The sequence below is a fragment of the Motacilla alba genome, chromosome 2 (genome assembly GCF_015832195.1).
Source record: "Motacilla alba alba isolate MOTALB_02 chromosome 2, Motacilla_alba_V1.0_pri, whole genome shotgun sequence".
NCBI lineage: Eukaryota > Metazoa > Chordata > Aves > Passeriformes > Motacillidae > Motacilla > Motacilla alba.
In genome coordinates this window covers 49,432,146-49,455,098 of record NC_052017.1, presented here as the reverse complement: position 1 = coordinate 49,455,098, position 22,953 = coordinate 49,432,146, and the positions used below count along the sequence as shown (strand labels likewise).

Sequence of the window (22,953 nt, the reverse complement as noted above, 5' to 3'; positions counted from 1 at the left end):
GAGGGGTAATGACTTTGTGTCCTGGGGCTAGGACAGTCACTGAGAGGGGAAAGAAGGTTTTTCATCACTGCAGTACATATGAGTGTACAGAGAATGGAATCACACCAGAACACCCTCTGCCATGTGCACCCAGCAGAGACCAAGCCTTGCCTGCTCCTATTCCAAATCATCCAGTTACTGGTACTTGGTTTGAAGCAGCCCTCTCTGTTTTGTATTTAGTCCTCTTTCCCACTCAGGTAAATATCAGCCTCTGTGCTCTGTGGTGATGAGCATTAAGATCTCCACAGGGACTCTCTGGCACCTGCAGCACTGCAGCAAGCAAAGAGAGGAGGGATGAGCAGAGAAGATGCCAGCACTCATTGTTATTTACTCACATTTTTTTAGTTTGGGTTTTTTTGATTGTTGTTTCTAATCCAGCCTCGAAAAAGACTTTCCTAGCTGAAATCACATTTTTTCAGTGTGTGTTTACTTGGGGTGAAAAAGGACGGTTCTTATTAACTGCTATAAAAAACAATCTCAACATGTAGTTTTTCAGTGTGCCATCCTCCAGTCTATGCTCTCATAAGTAAATAGTATACATCATGTTTCTTGGAAATTAACATGAATATTTTCTATTGTAACTGAGAATGGAAATTTGATTCCCTTTTTCTTTGTCCATTGTGGCTTTGAAAAATGTAACACTGCATAGTGTTTTATGGCATTATTATTAGCACCCACCATTATTAATCATTAGGAGAGAAAGTCTACACCTTAGCAGTTGAGCCAAGACCATTTCTTCCACTGTTATCTCTAAAAACATTGAAGTTGAAATGAAAGGAAATCTTCCAGTGTAGGGCTAGAATCCCAAATGTCTAATTAGTATAAAGCAAGCATTGATGAAAAACTGCTATTTATGCTTGCTAATGGTATGATATCAAAGGGCTAGGTTTCACTGACTTATTGTCATTAGGACAAGGCAATTATAAAGAAGGCTTAGCAGGATATTTCATGTGAAGCAACAGGAATGGAACCCATTCAGTGTTTTCTCACAGTTCAACATTCCCTCCCAGGTGCTGCAGGAGGCCAGCGAGGCTTCCTGGGCTGCATTCGTTCCCTGAGGATGAACGGGGTGACGCTGGACCTGGAAGAGAGAGCGAAGGTCACGCCCGGGGTGAAGCCTGGCTGCTCTGGCCACTGCACCAGCTACGGCATGTACTGTGCCAACGGGGGCAAATGCGTGGAGAAATACAATGGCTACTCCTGTGACTGCTCCAAAACCGCCTATGATGGGCCATTCTGCATAAAAGGTAAATCCCTTGGTGCAGGGGAACTATTTGCCTGAGGAAAAATAGCCACAATGGAATCAATGCTTCAGCTTCATTGAATAAACAAGTAAATCCTATTTAATACTTCTTGCTAGCAGTTCAAACTATACACCCATATGTATATATAAATGTGATTATTTAAAACCACACCTCTTATGAGGACTACATGTTACCTGTTTAAATCAAATAACACAACAACAAAATGCATCAGGAATGCCTGTAGTAGTAGCAGGTGTGGCAGAGGGTATTCCCTTAGTCTTGAACTGTAGAACCACAAATTCCAACTAGCACAATGTCATGGTAACTTCTTCAGAAGTAAAACGTGGGTTTAAACAAAAGCTACCTAGTCATTCAAAAGCTACCTGTCAGACATGTAGGTATGACATTTGGTTGAATACCTCATATATTGGGAGGCCAGCATTTGGATTAAAAATTGTATCCATCTGTAAGTAGATCAAGTCTTTTAGTACCTCAAACTGGGTCAGGGATTGAACCTGCTGGGGTAAGGGAAGGCACAGAGCTCCCACATTTATGTCAGTCCTTTGGAAATGCTTAAAATATGTTCTGGAATTTCAAAAGCAATGATTATAAGAGAACAATGAACTGTGGATGCACAGGTCTATATGAGAAAGAAAGTCAAGGAGCAAGGAAAAGCAGGATCCAACAACAAAAACTGAGAAGAAAAGTACTAATTTATTTTTTCTTGTTTGACTGTCCAATCCACTGTTTTTCCTAGTAACTTTAAAAGCTTTCTCGAAGTTTCAGATAAAAGTGTGAAGGCTCTTCTCATCAGTATCCCTGATGTTAAAGAAACCTGTAGCCTCATAAAGTGCTCCTCTGCTTTTACATTCCTCTCTGAACCAAGAATCCTGCTGGCAGTCTAGGTCACCAGGCTCCAGAGTCCCCTCATGAAGCTAATTTGGCAGTAGGGCACAGCACCTGGCCTTTGATGTCCTGGTATTCAACTCTTTCTTAACATCTCAGGGTTTTTTTCCAAGTCAAAATCTGAGAATTATTTTGCAAATGTCCATACCTTGCCTTCTTTTAGTCACATTTATAGGAAGCATAAAGTTTATAACAGAAATAGGCAGTCTTTTTACCTGATGTTGTGTTGTGGACTGCATTTCCTCCCCACACACTTCAGCCGCTTTCATTTATATCCATGTATGTTCACTTTCATTTCATTCTCTCACAGCAAAGCTTTGTCCCTTGCTGATGTTGCTCACATACTGGACCATCCTCTTCTAAACGCAAAGGATTGTTTTAATATCACCAAATATTCACATCACCAGATATGGATGAATCTCTGGCGTGATTGTTTTTTTAAATTCCAACAAATATGATGTATTTCTAGTGCAGCAGAAGGGAAGCAGCTGCTTCTCTAGATGATGGCTTCCACTGTGCTTGCATGCAGGAATTTCATCAGCTTTCACCATGCTGTGCTGCTTCAAAAGCAAATTATAAAACATGTCCATTCAGTTCAGGACTGTACATACAGCAGCTCCTCAGAATGTGAATACAGTAATTTCAGTTAATTTAGCAAATGATTTGTCATGAATAATGGTAATGCATATTTAGAATTTCTGTTCTCTAATGCAGTTATATGGTAGAGGAAACCTGTTCAGGCTGGAATTAGGTCAATCTCTTACAAATCATGCGTTCACACATACACACACACACACACACACAAAAAAAAAAGATAATTACTGCCATGCCATATTCACTGAATTCACTTCATAGCTTTTTCTATATTGCCAGAACTCACATTGACTTTTATTTGTGAGGGGTATGTTCCTCTTATGGATAGATAAGCCCCAGACTTCCACCAAAACTAGCTCTAAGCTAAAGTGTTTAATTTTTCCTGGATGTAGAGCGAGCAGAATAAAAAACATACCAATAATATAATAATAATTGGGAATATTTGAGCACCTAGCAAAGGCAAGCCCTGGTTTTGGCTGGCCTCTAAGCACATCCATACCAATGACAGTAGTGTTTTATATATGTTATACTCTTCTCCTTATCAGTGTCCCAGTACAGCTAAGGGCCTGGATTTCTGACAGGGATAATTTGGGCATGCAATGAAACTTGCTGTGAGCTGGTGCTCATGCAAAAGTACTCTTGTTAGAGCAGGGATGTCTGTGCCATAAGGTGTTGTGCCACTTAAACATGACATCAGATCTCTGCTTTCAATATCAAATTTGTTCTGGGCTAAAAAGGGCTCTCTAAATCCTTTAGATCTTATGTACAAGGTTTAAATTGCCAGTTTCCTATCTATTAGTGTTGAAGACTGCTGTACTCACCTAGAATATCCCCAAGTGTGATTTAGTGTGGGTGAGTTCTTTCCTACAGTGTTCTTTCCTACAAAAAGAACAATGGGATACTGGGGGAAAAGCTAGAGGATAAATTACACAAGACAGACTGGGGCATCCTATGATAGAAATAATTGTAAAATCTCTGTAACAAACAATACTGATAATGAGGTCTTTGGAAGAAATCATTTACAGCCCATTACATTTACATTGTCAATTTAACTTGCATTAAGCCTTTTAAATCAATCAAGTAAAGCACTGGAACAACTTGTGGATGTTGTCAAGCTTCCTAGACTTGTGAAAGAAGGTAGTCCTACATTTCCATTCTAATAGCAGCTCCTAGAATCTTGTACAGTGTCCTCTTGGCTTATTAGACAAGAATGAATGTATTTTCTAGAAACAAGGGGCAAGCATACATAACAAATAGCAAAACAGCCAAGTATGTTTTAGTGTAAAAAAATATTTTAAAAATTCATAAAAATTTGTGAGGTTTCTGAAATTATTTTTCCTGTAAAATAAAATTATGCCTAAATTACATTTTAATTGATTTTGATGAAGAGATTGTAATTCTTATATTCCAATCTATTTTTTCATTAGCTCTTTGACACTTTCTCCTCTGTAAAAGCACTGAAACATCTATGAACATGTTTTCAAATAGTGTATGATCTGTTTTCAATGTATTTTTTTCTTTATAATGACAGAATTGAATACTGCTCTGTCACTTTTATAACCTGTACCACAATATGCTGTTTGTTGTTGCTGTAAGGCTGGGTAAGTCTAATACGAGGCAAGCAGGAATATTTTCCTGTGTCACCTTCACTAGGAATTCCCATTGGCTGCCAGAAAATAACATGGTTAGTGCTTTGCAGGGTAGGCTAGGACTAGATTTCATTATTTCACTCGTCTCAGTAAATATTCCAGGCCAAATAGATCAGTTGATTTGATAATCAGTAGTGCCTGACATCCCATTCAAACCAATATGAGATACTACCAGAAAAATATGCCACTCAGCTGGAGTGAAAGGTGGCACAATGCAATCCTTACAGACTTCTCTTCCCATTGATTTTCTTTTGCCACAGGAAACTTTCTTTATCCAAAGGCTTCATTTTGATATTGAAATCACTTAGCTGCAGTGAACTTCTTGGGGTTGGTTACATACTGAAAGTGCTAGCAGAGAAAATCAAAGAAAAAAAAACATTTCTATAAGGAAAACACCATACAATGGTTCATGAGTAATAAACATACTTCACAATAAAAGCAGGCCTCACATGTTATGGATTCTTTCTCTGATGAAATCTGTCCTGAGAGCCTCTGACTAATGCCTGACAAGAAATTGCATTGCCTCCGGCCTTATTAGCAGCCCTCCACAATGTGAATGTTGTTGTAGTGGTCAGGAAATTACACTGGTTTTTCACAAGGACAAAAAGAAGTATGAAAATTCAGTCTGACATCTATTTTAACTGTATTTTTGTTTCGTATTTGAGGCATATGCAATTGGTTTTACTTCTTTCACTGATCAGAGAAATTTCTCTGAGGAATAGCTGAAGTGTTTCTGCCATCCTGCAGATTGCTTTCTGACCTTTCCCTGTCCTTTATTTAAGCATAAATTCTCTTTTTGTTTTCTCCCACAGCTGTCCTATCATCATAAAAGCATTTCTGAGAAAACAATTAATTTTTGTTCCTCTAAAAACAAAAAATAAAAATAAAAAGCAAAGGTCAAATGCAGGGCACGTGGCAGCATTCTGATGTGGGACATACCCCAGGGAGAAAGCATTCCTCCTTTGGTATTGAAATGCAGTGGAACAACAGTAGGAGAAGAAATTACACCCACCAGGAGTGAGACCAAAAAGAAAAATTTTTTTAAAAAATTAAATAGCTGGTGCTATGACTCATGTGCCTTCAGGTATGCTGGCAGGGTAAATTCAAAGCTTTCCAGTTTCTCTGCAGTTACTGAATTTGCATTAACAAACAGCAAGGAGGTGCTTCACTCTTTTTTCTTTTCTCCTTTGGAGTAAAACTCAGATTCTCAGGGTGAATTCTTGCAATCCTTAAGACAATGCCCAAAATGAGCTCTTTCATGTTTGTTTTTATATTTGTATGACCCCTGAAAGCACTTACAAGGAGTATTGTCACAGTCAGATTTCCTTCTTTTCCTGCTCCCGTCTATGTCTCAAAGAGAAAAAACAGCTTTTTACTGGGCTGAGTGGATGCAAGGCATATCAGGAGGCAGCAGCTCTGACCCTTCCAGACTCTCAGACTGATATTTGATCAACTCCAAATTCTGCCCTGGTTAGACTCATTCAATTCCCTTTATTTGGCAAAAACGTTGCATTGTTTTGCTGAAAGCAATGGTAAGGTGATTGTTAGAGTGTTTTAAGGTAACCAACTTCTTCATTTTCATAGTTCAGAATCACAGAACCCAGAAAATCAAGGCAATATTCCCTCCCAGACCCCAAAATATTCTGATGTTTTCAACATGATTGTGATCTGTTAGCTGAAAGTTACAGAATTTTTCCTCAGGTTGTTAATGTTAAGCTCCCACTCTGGTAAGTCTGAATGCTGCAGTCAGGCTTCTTTACTGGCAGATCATATTTCAGGACTCAGGTTTTAGCCTCTTTTGGGTAAATATACATACTCACAAAAAATAGATATGCTTTCTAAAACTTTTCCATTATTCAATCCTGTCAATATTGCCTTATTAAACATTCACAGTTATGCTCTAGTGCTTTGAAAGTTGCACTTCAGCGCAACAATTCTTTTATTGGAAAAAAAAAAATGTTTTTCTTCTTAAAGAAAAACAAACCTTCCCAATGGTATTTACATATTTGAAGAGATATCAACCTGACTATATTATTGCTAGCTCACTTATCATCCATAATAAACTACTTATAATAAACACAAATTCCTTATTTTATACACAGAAAACAAATAAGTCAGGGGAATGAGTTAAAAAGAAAACTACTTAGTCCTGGCTCAGAAAATGCGATGAACTTTCTTGGTCAGACAACTAAAATAGGCCTGCTTTAGTGTCATTGCTCACTGAATGCAGATGTTTTGTGAAAGTAGAGCAGCCTCAGCAACATTGCTGGCTGCTGCATGCCCGTGCAGAGGCAGATGAGAGACACCAGGCACCCATGTGCAATATTTATACATCTGCATGCTGCTTAAATAGTTTTGGCCCCTCACAAGATGATAGGGCATTTATGCTTACAATAGCTGTGTGGTGTGAGAAGATGTTCTTGTTATGGTAATGCAGAAAGCAAAGAAGGGCAGGAAGGCTCTGCTCAGATTTGTGAAGTGGATACCTGTAGTACAGGAAGGAATTGAAGCCAGGTCTCATCTATCGAGGTTGTTGCTCTGAACACTGTGAAATCAGCAAATGACAGTCTGATATTTCTCAAATGGCTCTTGCAAGGATGCAAATTTATCTCTGAGGTTCCTAAAGAGCACCTCCATAGACTTCCTGGCAGGAAATCATGAAATCTGGTCTGTTGTACACTTGACATCACATTTTCTTCATCCATCCAATTTTATTTGATGATAGCATGGAAAAAGTTGGTGTTCAGGTATTTTCTTTTCAACTGCTATGTATATTTCCACTAGAAATTGAGCTGGCTTGTTATTTAGATTCAACAGAAAATACATGGCACCTGTCGCCGCTCCCTTACTCTGAGTCAGTTGTCTCAGACATCAGATCAAAGATTTATCATACTTTCAAATCACGACAGAATGAACTGCAACTTTCCTGACATTTTTAGGCTCTCTGTGGCATGCACACTTCTGTCCAGGTGTAGAAAGGTTGAATAAACCCGGCTTTGCAAGGCTAGTACAAAAGTAGATTGAGAGCTCAGCCTTGTTTAAGCATATTAAACTGCTTCCTGGCAGAATCTACCTGTTGGCATCAACTAGGGAGCCTTGAAAGTATCATGAATCAGGTGGTTAAACCCCATCTCCTGTGGCACTCATCCTGTTCTACTTTAGGTAGTGGGAATCTTTGCATTGATTTATGATCACACCCCATAGTTTCGCTGGTGCACATTATTTTGTATATCCCCTCATTCTGATAGTTCAAGAAAGCCTTTTTTATACTGAATACTGATACATTCATATAGAAGAAGCAAGTCCTCACTAGCTTTTTATTCTTATAATGTCCCCAAACAATTGCTATACTTTGGTGGAAAGTTCCAACAAGCATCACAGATTACTAGGGTAAGAGCAGCCAGAAAATGAAGGATGCAGAGCAATAGCTTTAAATCCCCACTTCCTGATATTGCACACTAAACGTGTCTGGAGGTAGAATAAAATGTTGAGTAAGCTAACCAGATGAATGGTAAGCATTATCACCTTCAGGGCCCTCAAATTCTCTCCCAGATCAGCAGCTGTGAGATTCTGACCCTTTACTGATGCCCTATGGCCAGAAGGTATCTCAGCAAACAATTCTTACTCTTTCAGACCACAGTGTGGAAGTAGTAACAATTTTAGGTGCTCCCAAGCACAATTTTTACCATAAGATGAACAAGCGAGCTCTGGTTAATCTATACTCAATATTCATAACTACACGTAAAATCAAAAAAAGGAAGAAAATCATGCAAAAAGAAAGAGAGTTTATTCAACCATCTACCTTGTCTGAAGAATCTTTGTAAATGCACCAAGTGTTAGAACGTCTCCAGGGACTGTCCTTGCTTAGGGTCTTGAAAAAGCTGCTTTTCACACCCAGAACTCCATGCAGGAAAAACACAGCATTGAGCACTGGCAAGCAGCATCACAGGGTAATAATTTTAACTTACTGAATCTAAGCAGGGCCAAAGAGGCATTTAGGAACAGCAGATGGGACATGCTGACAGCTGTAAGAAGTCAGCTTTATTAAAAAAAGAGGAAAGAGTCTTTTCCTTCTCCATTTCTCATGTCCTTGCCAGGCTTTGTAATTGCCAGGATTTTGTCTCAACCTTCTGCAAGGCAGGCATGCCCTGTTATGGCCATTAAGTGAATAACCAGCACTACTTCCTCCTTGGTCTCCAGGTAAAAGGTGACAAAAATCTGATCCAGTTTACTTGGAAAACTATGGCAGCTTGAGTCAATAAGAGCTGTCCTACTAAAGAAGGGAGATTCCACTTACAATGACACCCTTGAAATGGTCCTTTGTTTAAATTGAGGGGGTTGGGATTTTGGTTTGGGTTTTTTTTTTTTGGTAGCTCCACAGATCTGCAGCTTCTTTATTTATTAGGAGTAGTATCTGGTACTTGATTCATGACAGTTCCTATTAACATTTCCATCCCAACTGTCAGCATGGAGCAAACACAATTGCTGTAAAGACTGCTGAGCTTTTTATCTCTTAAATATATGCACCCAGATAGAAAACTTTGCTGAAGTGTTCAACCATACCTATGCCATGCTGGCAGGATTTTTCAGAGGTGAGAAAAAGGTTATGGAGAAAAAAGACAAGTTCTCTACATGTCTGTATGGCTCACAGGATCATTATCACTACCTAAGAGAACTAACATTGACATTTCGCTGATGTAAAAAGCAGTAGAGGAGAATCAGAGTTCTACTTACATTTTCTTAGGTCTACATCACCAGCCCAGAAAAGTAATGAGACTTTGCAAGTTTTGTAGGAGAAATGGGGATTTTTGTTGCTATTTGGCTTTTTCCTCCAGTCTTTCTATACTCCTGATCCCAGACAGAATAAGAGGGTACAAAAATAAAAGTAGCTGAGTGGGGAGAGGGAGACTGTGGTGATGACCAAAGAATCATGACCTTCAAAATAACTTGGTCAGTTCTGGGTACATGCATATTTTTTGTGGAAATTTTGGATCACATTTCCAAATTGAAGCTGGAAAATTTTGTAACATATGTGCAATTCACAGTGGGGACATGCACCTTGCTTGATAAAATTGTTTCTAATGATCCACAATTCCTGTTCTGGGTTCCTCTACAAAGCCAGCCCAAAGTGTTTATATTTGAGAAGTCTGTCAACAGAGAGTGACTGCACTGTATGTTGGTGTAAAAATAGTTATTATTTTCTGAAGAAAACAGATCTGTTACCACCACATTCATTTCCCTAAGGCCTCTGCCTTGTAAGGCGGTTTGCAGAGCAATCTTTACTATGCTTTATGCCTGGTGTCCCAAGAGTCATCTGTTCAGATAGCATTTCAAATATTAGAGAAGAAAAGAGAGTTGTGCATGGAAACTTCCCTCACATTTCAGCAGCAGGGTTTGGGCTGCATTTGACCCTCTTTATTGAGGGGGCTTGAATGGTTTTCTGGATGAAGGACTTTTATACGCCTTCTGAGACAACTTCAGGAAGATGCTACACTTGTGACCTCAAGTGTAAACCTCAAGGTCACCACTTGTGACCTAAAAAGTAGGTAGCTTTTACATTAGTCACCCCTTGGCATTTCCAAGTCATCATATACCTGCATTCAAGATAGGGAAAATTATGTTTTAGCTTTTTTTGGTATGTCCTAATAGTTTAAGCAACCTGCTCCTGTGAGTTGCTGAGCACTTTGCAGTCCTGCTGCAAGGATTTCAGCTTCTTTCAGTAAAGTGCATAATCATGTGCATCAACCACTTTGATGAGCTGGAACTTGAGAGAATTCAATATATTCTTATTGAAGGCCCAATACACTCACAAAGCCAAAGTGAACCTTCCTCTTATCCTCCCTTTTAAAAGAGGTGATGTACATGTGAGGAGAATTTCAAGGTTTATTGCAATACCCTGTATGCCTATAATAATAAAGCTACATTGAAAATTATTTTCTCAACACAAATCAAGTTAAACATACAGAACATTCTTTGCTCCATCATTAAACCCTTTTGGAATAAAAAGTCACAGAACAGAGTATTGAGAGTTGGAAGGGACCCACAAGGATGATCAAATTCACCTCACAAAACTGCAGAATAATCTGAATATCATTTCAGAGAGCACCATTTACTTAAAGCTTTCTTTGTAGTAATGAACATTTAACATAGCAATTTATAACATTTACAGCTCTGGAAAAAATGCTTCACACGCTTTCCACTTCAGCCCCAGAGCAGTGCTGAGGTCAGGACTGAAGGTCCCAGTATCCCCAGAGCGTGAGACCCTGGGCAAGCATAGCGCTAGGCAATTCTAAAGATTACTTCTAAAATGAAAGGCGTGACAAGCAGTAAACAGGCTGGAGGCAAATGTAATTGTGCATCAGTGTGCAGTCTGCATGTGTGGATCCTCCACGGGGGCTGCAGTCCCCACCAGCAGTGGCAGCGGCAGGACCCGGCAAGGCCGTCAGCTCTGCCAGCGTAATTGATAGGGCATCTGCCCCAGAAGCAGCTTGTGTCAACCAGAAACAGGGGCTGAAGAATTAATTAGTGGTCACAGGGATATTTTTAGGCCCATCTTGCAAATACCTGGAGCTACTTTAGATTTTTTGCATGCTAGCGCTTGTTTCTTACACCACTGTTAGAGGCAGAGGGCATCATGAGTTGGGGAAGTTTTTTCATGACAGAGCCTTTCACTTTTAATCCAGGAGCACTAAAGTTGAGACTACTGCAAAATATAGTTGTTAAATGAAATTGCCTCTCCCATAACTTTTTCGGGGAGATTTAACTTTTCCCCTATAAAATTGCAGTTTATAAATCCATCAGAATGATCAAATTATTTATAGCACTTCAGGACCACAGCTTGGCTCTGTGTTTTATATGTCCATTTAGCAACAGGAACTGTGATATTTTGAGTTTGGGAGAATTTTTATTTGACAGCAAGAAAATATAAAGCTTTTCCAGCATTAGATTTAGCAAAATTCTGGAAAGAATCATCAATATAATTTTATAATTTTACCTATCCTCTTATCTATTCTCTGCTCAGCTACTCTGAATGAATTCTGCAGGCTCGTTCCCGACTTGCTTTCTGTCTGTGTAAAGCTTCGAAAATGAGCATCTTCCAACATGTGTTTTGGGATAAAGCCTTTGCTTAGAATTGTGTGAAGACTCAAAATGCTGAAATGAAATAAAAATAAATTTCTTGTTTAGATGGGCAATTTTGCACAAACCTGTGGAGACTTTGCCTTATGTAGAAAGGTAGTAGACAATTAAAGACTTTTTTAAAAGATTGTTTGTGGCCTTAAGCTATTCTTACAGCCCTTCTTTGAATACAGTACTCATGTTTTGATTATAAGATTTTTAATCATTATTTAATATCCTACAAAATGTTCATAGACACACCTCCTTAATCAGGTTCACATATCATTTAAAAATTTCCTTTCACAATCTTATCCCAGGCAGCACAGCTGATCCAATACCACGATGTCTCTAAATAAATGAGTGCCAGAGGAACTCAGTCAAGTGATCCCCAGTGGAGTAGACAATACCAGTGGTGGCCAATTGTGCAGTAATTCCTGTAGGAGGTTATCAAAGTCAACATTGCTGCAAGAACATCAGCCTGAAATTATGATTTTAATATTGAGGAAGAGGCAAGACTGCATTATTATGGGAAGCACTACTAGTGCTTTTTCAGCTGAAAATATAAATTCTGTCAAAAGCAGGTAAATTTTATGTCCGGAGTGTTGGGACGCCATATCTTGTCTCAGATTGATTTGAAAACTATAGCACCTCCTGAGATCTAAAGATCAGGTATCTCTTGCCTCTTGTTCCCAGCTGAATCAAACTCCCTAGTTAATTTTATCTCCCATAAAGAGATATCATATTTATCATTGTTGTGGAGTTCTCATGAAGGATTGTGCTAGTAGTGGATAACTTGCAAGCATTGTGTCCAGTCCTTTTAGGGGCTGGAATTGTCATCATTCTTTTGGGTGGCCCTTCCAAATCCACTCATTTTTGGTGGTTAGAAATGCTGGTTTTCCTTTTCCTTGGCTGTTGTTTGTTTACTGTGTCCTTTAAGCCACTCTTCTTTGTATCTTCTTCTTCAAAGCATTATCTACCTCAAAATTTCAACAAGAATAAATTTGAATCATAATTATTCTTGTCTGTAGTATTGATATGAGATATAGGCATAGGCTTTCTGTGCGCCCCAAAGGAAATATTTCCTTTGCTTTGTGAATCCAAGCACCCACCAATAAAATGGAGATTGTTCTTTTCATTCTCATAGGAAAATAGTGAGGCTCTTGACCTAAATATTGCACTTAAATAGCACAGCAGTAGAACCGTGCACCGATTAACCTGATCAAGTCACAGTAATATGTTTCAACCAAAAAGTGTTGGCACATTTAATTTACCTTTTTTTCTTTTCATCCTCCTTTTCCTGTTGTGTTCAAGATGTGGGAGCATTTTTTGAAGAAGGAATGTGGCTTCGTTACAACTTCCACTCCCCAGGGACTAGCATGAAGGATTTAGTTAGCCGGACGCTTTTGAGTTCTGCAGATCCTGAGATCACAGCACCTGACCTCAGCTTGAACAAGGAAGAGCTCAGCTTCAGCTTCAGCACCACCAAGTCCCCTTGTGTCTTATTTTATGTCAGCTCCTACACCCCGGACTTCATGGCTGTGCTTGTGAACCCCACTGGTAAGAAATGGCTCTGGGCTCTCCCCATTGAAGGCACAATTGACAATACCAGGTTGATATTCAGGGGAAGCTCTGAACTAATGAGAAAGTCTCTTCACCCCTGTCACGTTAAAGTAAAGCACTTAGAAACCTGAACTTTCATTCTGCTTCTACTAGATCTGGTCATGTACTGTTCTGAAAATCTGGATACTCACTGAGGTGACTAAAATATGGATGTAGTATAGTATATAATGTCCTAAACATTTTGGTGATGGATGAAGGTTGATATGGACCATTTGCTGCTACAATATTAAAACTCTGTATGAACTAAATATACTTTGATTCCAAATAGTGCCTCAGTGCCCCATGAAAATCATAATTAGGATGATTTTACTACTGTTCTCTTTTATGGGATAATATCAGCATTCTACATGCCACTCATTTTTTTCCCTTCATGGGAAAGAAAGGACATGCATGAGAGAAATCCAGCATCACACAACTAAACTGTAATTATAGAGGTCTAAGTCTGCTCTTTTGGGCCAGAATATTTCCATTTTTCATCAAGAGTGGGGGCTGCATTTCCCTTTTCAAACATTCCTCCTTTTAATCAAATATTTAAATGTGTTATGAAGAGCAGACACTTCACTTTTGTTTAGAAAAGAAAAATCTGTCTGGCAGTATGTTATGAATATCAATTAGCCACTCCTGACTATACTTTTCCAACAACGTAACCTCAGGTTTTTATTTCACAATATAATACTACATTTCCATGGAAGTCCAGACGGTCACTCATCAACAACAATTAAACATGAGAGCAAGAAAGTCCCATGTGTGAATTATGTGTCAGTGCTAATTTGTTGTAATTTTGCCTTTATTCAATGCATGTCAATGGTTTATTCTTTAGAAAATGTTATGCTTTGTATAATTTCATAGAATTTTACTGCAGCAAGAATAATAATCTCAACAATAAAGTGTTACTTGATGTGCTCAATTTTGAACCAATTGTCCATATTGTTCAAGGCATAACTCCAATTTGTTTGGTTTGCAGTCTGAAGTGTTTACAAACATTGTGGTTTGGAAATGCTGGTCATTGTCACACTTCTGGGTTATAAACTAGAGGCAGTTTCGGCCCAGTAACTTTATAATCTCAAACACGAGCTCTTCTCTTACAGCAGAGACCAGCTATGAGAGCAATTAAGTGTGAAATGATAACAGCTGTATGTGAAAATAAAGATGGGAAAATAGCTGGTGAATAAAGATCAAAATACCTGAGGGTGCTTTTCACATTTTTTCTCTTTCACTAGGGAATTTGCAAATTCGGTACAACCTCGGGGGCACCAAAGAGCCATACAACATTGACATTGACCACAGAAACATGGCCAATGGCCAGCCCCACACGGTTAACGTCACACGGAATGGACGGGACATCGTACTGCAGGTGAGTTTCCTGGTTCCATCTCTCGTATCTTGCAGCGTTTTGGTTTTTGATAGGTCTCCAGTCCTCTGAAAAGATTGGTGCTATTTAGAAAGTAAAAAGTACAGTAGATGGGCTTCTGCCTGCAGATCACACTCCTAGGAGTTAATAAAAACTGTTCACTCCCTTGTTGTATCAACTCATGCTGTTCTGAAATCCTCATTTTAGTGTGATGACAGCTGGGCTAATACAGGTGTCACTGTAGCTGCTTGAGGGCATCAGAGACATCTGGGCTGATAGATAATGTGGGACTTAGGATAAACCTGTGCCATTCTGGAGCAGCAGCTGGAAGCCAGGAGGAATACCATACAGCATCTTAAATGGTAGTGAAGCCTGATGCAAATAATATCATGCTGTAAGTCCTGAGTCTGCAAATGAGGATGTCTTTAAATTTAAATTTACCCTGCAGTCCAGTGAAATTGCGAGAGCTGTTTTGCAAAGATGAGCAGATGCCTAAGTGTCTGTGTGACATAAGCCTGGGACAGAGAGTATTGTTGAAGGCACATCCCTCTGGCTTATTTAGGTTTTGGTACAGCACAGGTAGGAACTTCATCTCTCCATATATGACAGTTTACAAAACTTTGAGATAGTATAATGCTATTTATAGCTGAGGGGAGCGCTGCAAGAAGCAGTCAGTTTCCAGGCTGCCTCCTCTCTGTGGGCACCACAGAACTCTCTTTTCATTCCCTGGTTGTCACATCTGCAAACATGGAGATTGTGAGCAGGGTATAAGAACAGTTTTGTTGGCAGGAGAGTCAGCTGGATGGGAGACATTAATCTGGATTTGTTAGTTCAGAAGAAGCAAATGAAAACCAATAACACATGAAATATAAAAAGGAGACGTTTCCTTGGGAACCAAGCCAAAAGGTGAAGGATGGTAGCCATCACAGTATTAGCTACCTGAATATTAAAATAAATCCCTGACAATTATTGTTTCAAGGTATCAAAAGGAAACTTTTCAGTGCATTACAATGTCATTTGACTGAGGCTGGCAGTACTCAGAATAACTCTGAATGCATTGAAGTAGAATTGTCACAAAATTATTCACAATAACAAACAACCTAAAAAATATATAGGTGTACATCCAAACTCTTCTCAGGCTTTTGGAGGTTGGGAGGGATAGATATTGATGTGTGTGTCTGTCTTGCATGCTGTTGCATTTATTTCTCCTACAGCTAGAAGGAAATAAAGGAAGACCTATAGTTTGGTGTCCCTCTGGTGTTAAATGCTTTTATTTTGGGGAAGTATGGCATGGAGTCATAGCTGGCTGATTTAGGCAGCTGTAAAACTAAATAAATTACATTCCAAAGGGATCAGGTGAGATACCTTTCCCAGCTGGAAATTATGTACACAGTTAAATGTTCCAGCCTTGCATCAACTCACCTGAACTTGATTCCCAACAATTCTTTCCCAGTGTTTTATGAGACCACTGCCTGCCTAGAACTTTGAAGAGTCAGAAACATTTTAGTTAGTGCTGCTGTGCTAGGGTAAAAAAATTTTAATCTATTCAATGTGCCTAAAACTGATTAATGTAGCCAGAAAGCAGATTCATTTGAGACTTATCACATGAGATAATCTGTCTGATGCACTTGCAAGAATAGGAAAAGAAGGGTCCCATACAAAGCAAATCCAGAGATCCTATTCCTACTGTATCCTGAAAGAGATTATTTCTATCAAATTTTTGTTTGGCCTCCATAAGTCCTTTAATTACTTATCTGTTTACCTTGTGTAAATGAGAGAAATTATATGCACAGAAATGAATCTGCTAAGTAGATTGTTCACTTGAAAGTGACTCCTGTTCAAAAATGAGCTCCTCACAGTGTTTGAAAATACAGAAGATATAAATAACAGTTTTTCTCAGTATTCAGAGGACAAATCATAAAGTATGAGTTTTCTCTTGCAGATCTGAGCTATGAACATTTGAGTAGACTTTTATTTCCTGCTAAATCCTTCTCCAACCTGATGAGCAGCTGGTTTGGTTGCTTTTAAAGAAGACAGCTTGCTTGCCAGGTGCTGTTGCTCACACTTGCACATCTCTACAGGGCATAAAAGTGTCACAAGAAGGATTTATTTCTCATCAAAGCTTCAATTCAAGAGCACTCAGTATTTTTGAGATCCTAACAGCAAGTTCATACTTAGACTACCTGTCTTTCTAACTTACTGTAATAACCCTGTAGTGCCAGAGAGATTTAAAAAATCTGAAGCCAGGCAATAAATTGGTACCATATGAACTGTGTGAGAAGAGATTTTTCATGATTCTCAGGAGTTTCACTTACATATAAATATGAAAAAGACTCATTAGTGAACTCTATGAGACTTCACCTCATGCTGGCAGACAGGAGGCCACTGATTACTTACATAAAATCAGAATATAAGGTGGGATTTGAAATCAAGATATCCACAATACTATATGTCCATAAGGTAACAAAATAAATTCAAGAACAACTATTTAGTGTGAATGGCTTTTGTTACAATTGTATCCCTATTCCTAACATACCATGGCAGTCAAGACTGAAGGTAGTAGCAAAGGCTCTGTCAAAAAGTTTTTATATTTCATTTTTATGCATTCACTGACTGCAGACAAATCAATAGTTCTACATTAAATAACAAGCTCTCAATTGTGTTGCCAGTGGTTTCTCAAGGATAAGATTAAGGATGTACAGTCAATTTACATGTCAGAAAAAGCAAATTACATAAATTCAGGAACAAAAATATGCTTATTTTCTCATTTCCATGAGGGTGACAAGATTAACATTTGATAGTAATAATTCCTATCCTTCCCCTCTAGTAAAATATCAGATACCAGTAACCATGGCACACCTCCAGGGCTTCATTAGTTCACCTGTGGCAAGAAAAAGCCCAGACTTACAGATGGGAAATGCATTATTCCAACAGATGACATTTCAAGAACTGAGCTTTAGGTTATGAAGGGCAAGTTTTACTTTGTTTGATGTCATTAGAAGATTTCATGCTTCAGCAGGGTATTTTACATATCATAAAAACCAGATTACTCTTTACCAAGTGTTCATGGGTGATTAACACTATTCATACATCAGTAAAATCTTCTTTGAAGAAAGCCAAGGACAAAAGCTCCCTGGCAGATGTTCTGATCCAAAGCCCATTGAAGTAAATGAAAGGCCTTCCATTGCCTCCAGCAGACTTCAAATTGTACCTTAAAGAACTGTAGTAGTTGCATCCTGAGTGCAAGATTCATACCTTCCGCCTCTTTGCATGTCCCTAGAGTAAAATCAGGATGGAGTCTGGATCAGAGACTTTTATGTTCTGTTGCACAAAGGTAGATCAGCCTGATACAAAGAAAAAATAAAAGAAAAAGAAAACAAAAGATAAATGTTTGATATGCTTTGATTGTTAGTGGAATAAAGCTAATAGTCAGCAGGACTCAGACTGGGTCTATCAGCTTCCTCACATGTACATTCTCAACAGGTGTCCAGATGTCCATCCCTGCTTTAAAGCCATTTCTGGTAATGGGTTATGAGTCACAGTTTATAACACTGTCTTTGTTCCTGAAAAGGATTAAACCAGAGCAACTTCTTCAGGACTGAAGAAACTCTGTCCTAAACTCTCACTATGCTTTCAGGACAATTATCAGCAGCCACTTCTCGTCTTCTCAGAAGGCCACACAGAAGGGTGGAGACAGTTCTCTCTTCCAGGCCTGGACAATATGTCAAACTATGGTGGAGGGGCTGCACACAACAATACCATATAATCTCAATGTTAATTACTGACTCTGCTCAAAATCAGCTAATTTATGAGGCTTTATGGCTAAATCTTGACGTGAACTCAGCTGAGGCTGAGAACAACGCAGAAAATATATTTGTACAAGTCTCCATTTTCCAACTTCACCAGAGGCAAGCAAGCGTATACACCCATCTTTGTGAAAAATGATCAATGAAATATTTAACCCTTACCCAAATGAAATCAAGAAGAAACAGAATTTTTGCAAGACCATTTCCATCTAGAGCTCTGCACTACTTGAAAAGAGATAACAATTGCAAACTCCTATGTGTCTCTCACTGTTCAAAGAATATGTGAATACCAAATTCCTAGATGGTTTAAAAATATAAATCATACAAAGTTAATTCAAAACTAATCTGAATTACAAAAAAAAAAAATTGTAAACATAATAGTAATAAAATAAAATGGGTGAAGTGGAGCAAAGCAGTCTGCATATAATCCCCATCTTAAATGCAATTAATATATCAAAGATTTTATAATTGTAGATTAAATTTTGTTGTCAATAAAGCAAGTGGGAACTTTCTCATGGACTTCAGTGAGGCTACAATGTCATCTTCCATCATTATTGTTGCTGTAGAATCACAACTATCATATTTCCTATAGTTCGAAGCCTCAACAGAAAATTATCACTGTTTGAGCTCTTGTTTAAGAGACGCCATAAAGAAAATCACCAAATTATTTTCTGCAGCTAACCCAAAAACTATGATAGCAGTAAAACAAATTTTGTAGAAAGACATTTTATCTAGCTTTAAAGACTTCAAATGATAGAAAATGTACCATATCCTTTGGCTGTGTCTTACCGTGCTAAGTACCATTCTTGTAAAGAATTTGCACCTAATTTACAGTTTGAATTCAACATTTAACTTTGGGATCTTTGTGTCTATGTTTGATAGATGAAAGAAATGTTTAATGTCAGGCATCACTCCCTTTCACACTTTCTTAGAGATGCTGATTAAAACATCTTTTCATCTTGTCTGCAAGATGCTAAATAAACTGATCTATTTTAGTATACCCTCATCCAACTATAATTTTTGAGACTTAAAACAATTTTTTAACTCTTCTCTGAAAACTCTCCTTTTGAGTCACATTTTGAAAACATTTACCCTAGGATTAGAAATGGTAATGGTTTGTTATGCCATCAAAATGATGTAGAAATACCATCTTTATTTATTTTCTTCATTTTCTGGGAATTATGCTGCCTCAGCATCCTTTGGGTAGTGCTGTAAATTGTCTAGGCACCAGATTAATCTGAAGGCTGGTTTAGCTAACACTTAACTGGTAGGGAATGGGGAAGTGGTGCTCATGATTTGAAAGGAACCAGTCAGTATTTACAAATTCCATAGCCACTGTCATGAATAAAACATGTTTTAAGTATCCAGGACTGTAATCACAGGTAAAACATGTAAACCATAGTTAACATCAATGCAACAGTTAACCCTCTGCTTTGCTTCCTAATACCCAGGAATTCAATTGTGTTAAAAAATAATTAATGAATTTCCAAACATGTTTTGCTTAAAGGGCAAAAAAAAGGCATTTGTTGTATCAATAGTAAAGGCCTTCCTGCTGAATTGAATTATTTAAAATCCCTGGGGATACATCCTTTTCACTATGTATTGCCCTTCTGTAGAGGCAATGTATTACTCAAAATGCTAGTGCCATAGAAAGGCAAACTCAGACCATTTTCTAGAGCAGAGCCATACATTAGATCTGCATGTTTAATGCATTAGCACTTAGTTTACCCATAACTGCTAAGCTCTTTTTTCAATCAGAAGTCACAAGTAAGTGATTTTACTCAGGTCTGAAAATGTAGGGTTGTTTTTTTTTCCACAAATAGGTGACAAAAAACACAAAAAGCAGCATAGGAACCTATCAATAGATATCAATAAACTTCTGAAAATAAAACAAAGCTTTTATTGACATAGTATATCACGCCTACAGCCCTAAGCAACATCTGGTTTCCAAAATATAAACATTTACAGACCCTGATCTTTTCATAATTCAAGTTCCTTCCAACTATAAGGATGTTACAGATGTTGCAAATGACCAGGTGTTCAATACTGAAAAGTGTCTGTAAACAACAGCACGAAACAGCAGAACAGAATTTAAATTTTGTGTACCAGAATCAGAAAAGTGCAAATAATTCACTGATTATTCATTTTTTTACTGGTTCTTTTGTGCTCACAGGATGACCATGAACTCCAAGCAGTTTTGTGGGTTTAAACCTTCACTGAATTTACTCAATTTTTTTATTTTGCAGTGTGACACTCAATATTTCAGTTAAAGAGAGCAGTTTTAGGTAGAACAAGAACCTCATAAATTAACAACTTCTGCTCCCCCTTTGTGTTTGATAGACAGTGGTTAGTAGCATCTGCCAAGGTAAGGCAGCATATCCCCATTGAATCTCAGCTTGATGAAAAACAGACAAAAAGTTTTTAAAAACCAGAACTCCTTTCACTCATCAACAAACAAGTGGACATCAGAACATGGCATCCTATCTCTCTCTTATTGGAAAAACATGGGGAAACAGTAGGAAAAACATCATCCATACATCCTCATCTGGGGGTAGTATTGCTCCCTATGGTTTTCCTGTAGCTGCTGCAGAAAGGCAGAGGCAGATGACAAAGTATATATCTTTTTAAAAGTTTTACCTTGTCTGCATCAGCTGAGATAGTTTCAAACTCAGAGAGCTTTTGGAAAAATATTCCTCTTTACTTTCTGCTTTGTAAAACCCCCCCATAGGAGAGGAGCTGCTTTACAAATGCAACCTTCTCATTTCCTTTTAGCAGAGCTGGTGTTGCTGGATTCAGAGTCATGTTTCTGCTGTCTTGTCCCAAACTTTGCCCATGTCTAGGCCATGTATCATGATAAGACCCAGAAGTTAAATGCCTTCCTCACCCTACACTCCCATTTTCCTGGGAAATATAGCTAAGGCCATTCAGGTCAGAAGGGAGAGCGGTGCAGTCTGGTATTTCCTGAGTTTGCATATCAGAGAAGAGCTAAGGTCTGCAGGGCATATCAGCAGGCTTATCCACCTCACAAATGTGTTACTTACACTGGCTATGCAGAAACTAGTTCCTTCTTCTACAATGTATTTTCAGTGATGAGTGTGTGTGTGTGCCTTCCTTGGCCTGTGTGATTGCTGGTTTTATATCATTTTATTGGAATTAAAGAAACGAAGAAAGAACAAAAAAATCATTAAGTGATCCCAGAGTCCAAGAAAAAGCTAAAAAAGTCAAAACCTAACATGAAATAGGCGATTTCTCTTGTATGGAAGCACACACTGGACAAATTAATGTCCTGTGAAAGTCATCTTTAGGTACCTGAGGTAGATATCTTTAATTTTAATGACTTGGCATTATATGACATGCTATTGCTTCTGTTAACATTTATTGTAATTCACCTACTAAAGAGAGCAATAAAAAGTCAACAGATATGTGAAAGAAGATAATTTTTTTTAAATGAAGGAGCCAAACTAAATAGTGTGCCTTTCCTTATCAGTGCTTCTGTTACATTTTGAGTTATGTTTCTACATTTCCATTTCAATTTTATCCAAAATTTTGTGGTTTTTTTAAGGAAGGCAAATTATGCCTGGCATTATTTAGCAGAGCAACAGCAGCTTTCAGGTAAATATACAAGCTTTCTGCACATAAAGGAATCAAGTTTTGAACCAGAAAAAACCTTTTTTTTCTGCAATGTTTTTCCATGTCTGTATCTCATTAATCAGATTTTTAATATAAATCCTTGCAAAAAAGAGACTTTATCATAAAATACTGTAATTGACCTTTACTAAAAAAAAAAAAAAAAAAAAAACTGCTAAAGGTTAAATCAGTGCATTACACCAGCAAAACAGATTTTTAGGAGTGGTTCCTAAAAGAGCATTTACTGTACCTCTATAGAAATTTCATCTGCAGAGCTCAAAGCACAATGCCAGCCTTTAGTTTGCCTTACATCACACCAGTGAAGTGTGTGCCTCCTCCTGTGTTCCAGATGAGCAGTGAGGCTGCAGGTCTGTGACAGTCCAAGGCAGTAAAAGATGCAGAGTTTATGGTCCTGCCTGTTTCTCTGGATCCACTGCTCATTTACAGTCCATGGCTTGTCCCTGCTCTGGCTCTGATCTGATCTGCACTAACCTGGGTCAAGGACCTGACCCGGCAGAATCAGATCAGCAGAACACCAGTGCCACACTGAGGAAGGATCTGAACTGCAGTAAAAGTGGCCCTGATCAGCCTGAGCGATTACACAGTTACCACTCCAATCTGCTCCTTTCCTCTTGTACTAGAGAAAAAAAAAAAAAAAAAAGTAAAATCAAATATTTCCATACTAAAAAAAATGCTTGTACGCTTTTTCCTAACCTTTTAGCAGGTGAAAAATCATCTATATTACACCCATAAAAAGAATGTCGTAATACCTCCCATTTGATTTTCATAATCAACTTCCTTCTTTCTCATACACTGCTTCATACTTGTGAGGAGCTCCATCTAAACACCTGCATACCACCTTGTTATTTTCTTGGGGTCACATGCCTAGTCAGATCTAGTGTTGTAGGCATTTTTGAGTAGGCACGCTTTTTATGATGTATTATTACAGAACTTAGCACAAAAAGCCAGGACTAAAGAAGTTGGTAACATAAGTGATAAAT

General features: G+C 38.2%; 1 protein-coding gene across 1 annotated transcript in view; it reads left to right on the top strand.

The window, feature by feature from the left end:
• CNTNAP2 (contactin associated protein 2) overlaps positions 1-22,953 on the top strand; it is a 1,019,478-nt gene that overhangs the window by 927,116 nt on the left and 69,409 nt on the right. The window contains exons 18-20 of the mRNA XM_038163912.1: positions 1,050-1,286; positions 12,860-13,105; positions 14,389-14,522. Of these exons, the coding sequence (XP_038019840.1) occupies positions 1,050-1,286; positions 12,860-13,105; positions 14,389-14,522 (617 nt within the window). The remainder of the gene's footprint in view (positions 1-1,049; positions 1,287-12,859; positions 13,106-14,388; positions 14,523-22,953) is intronic.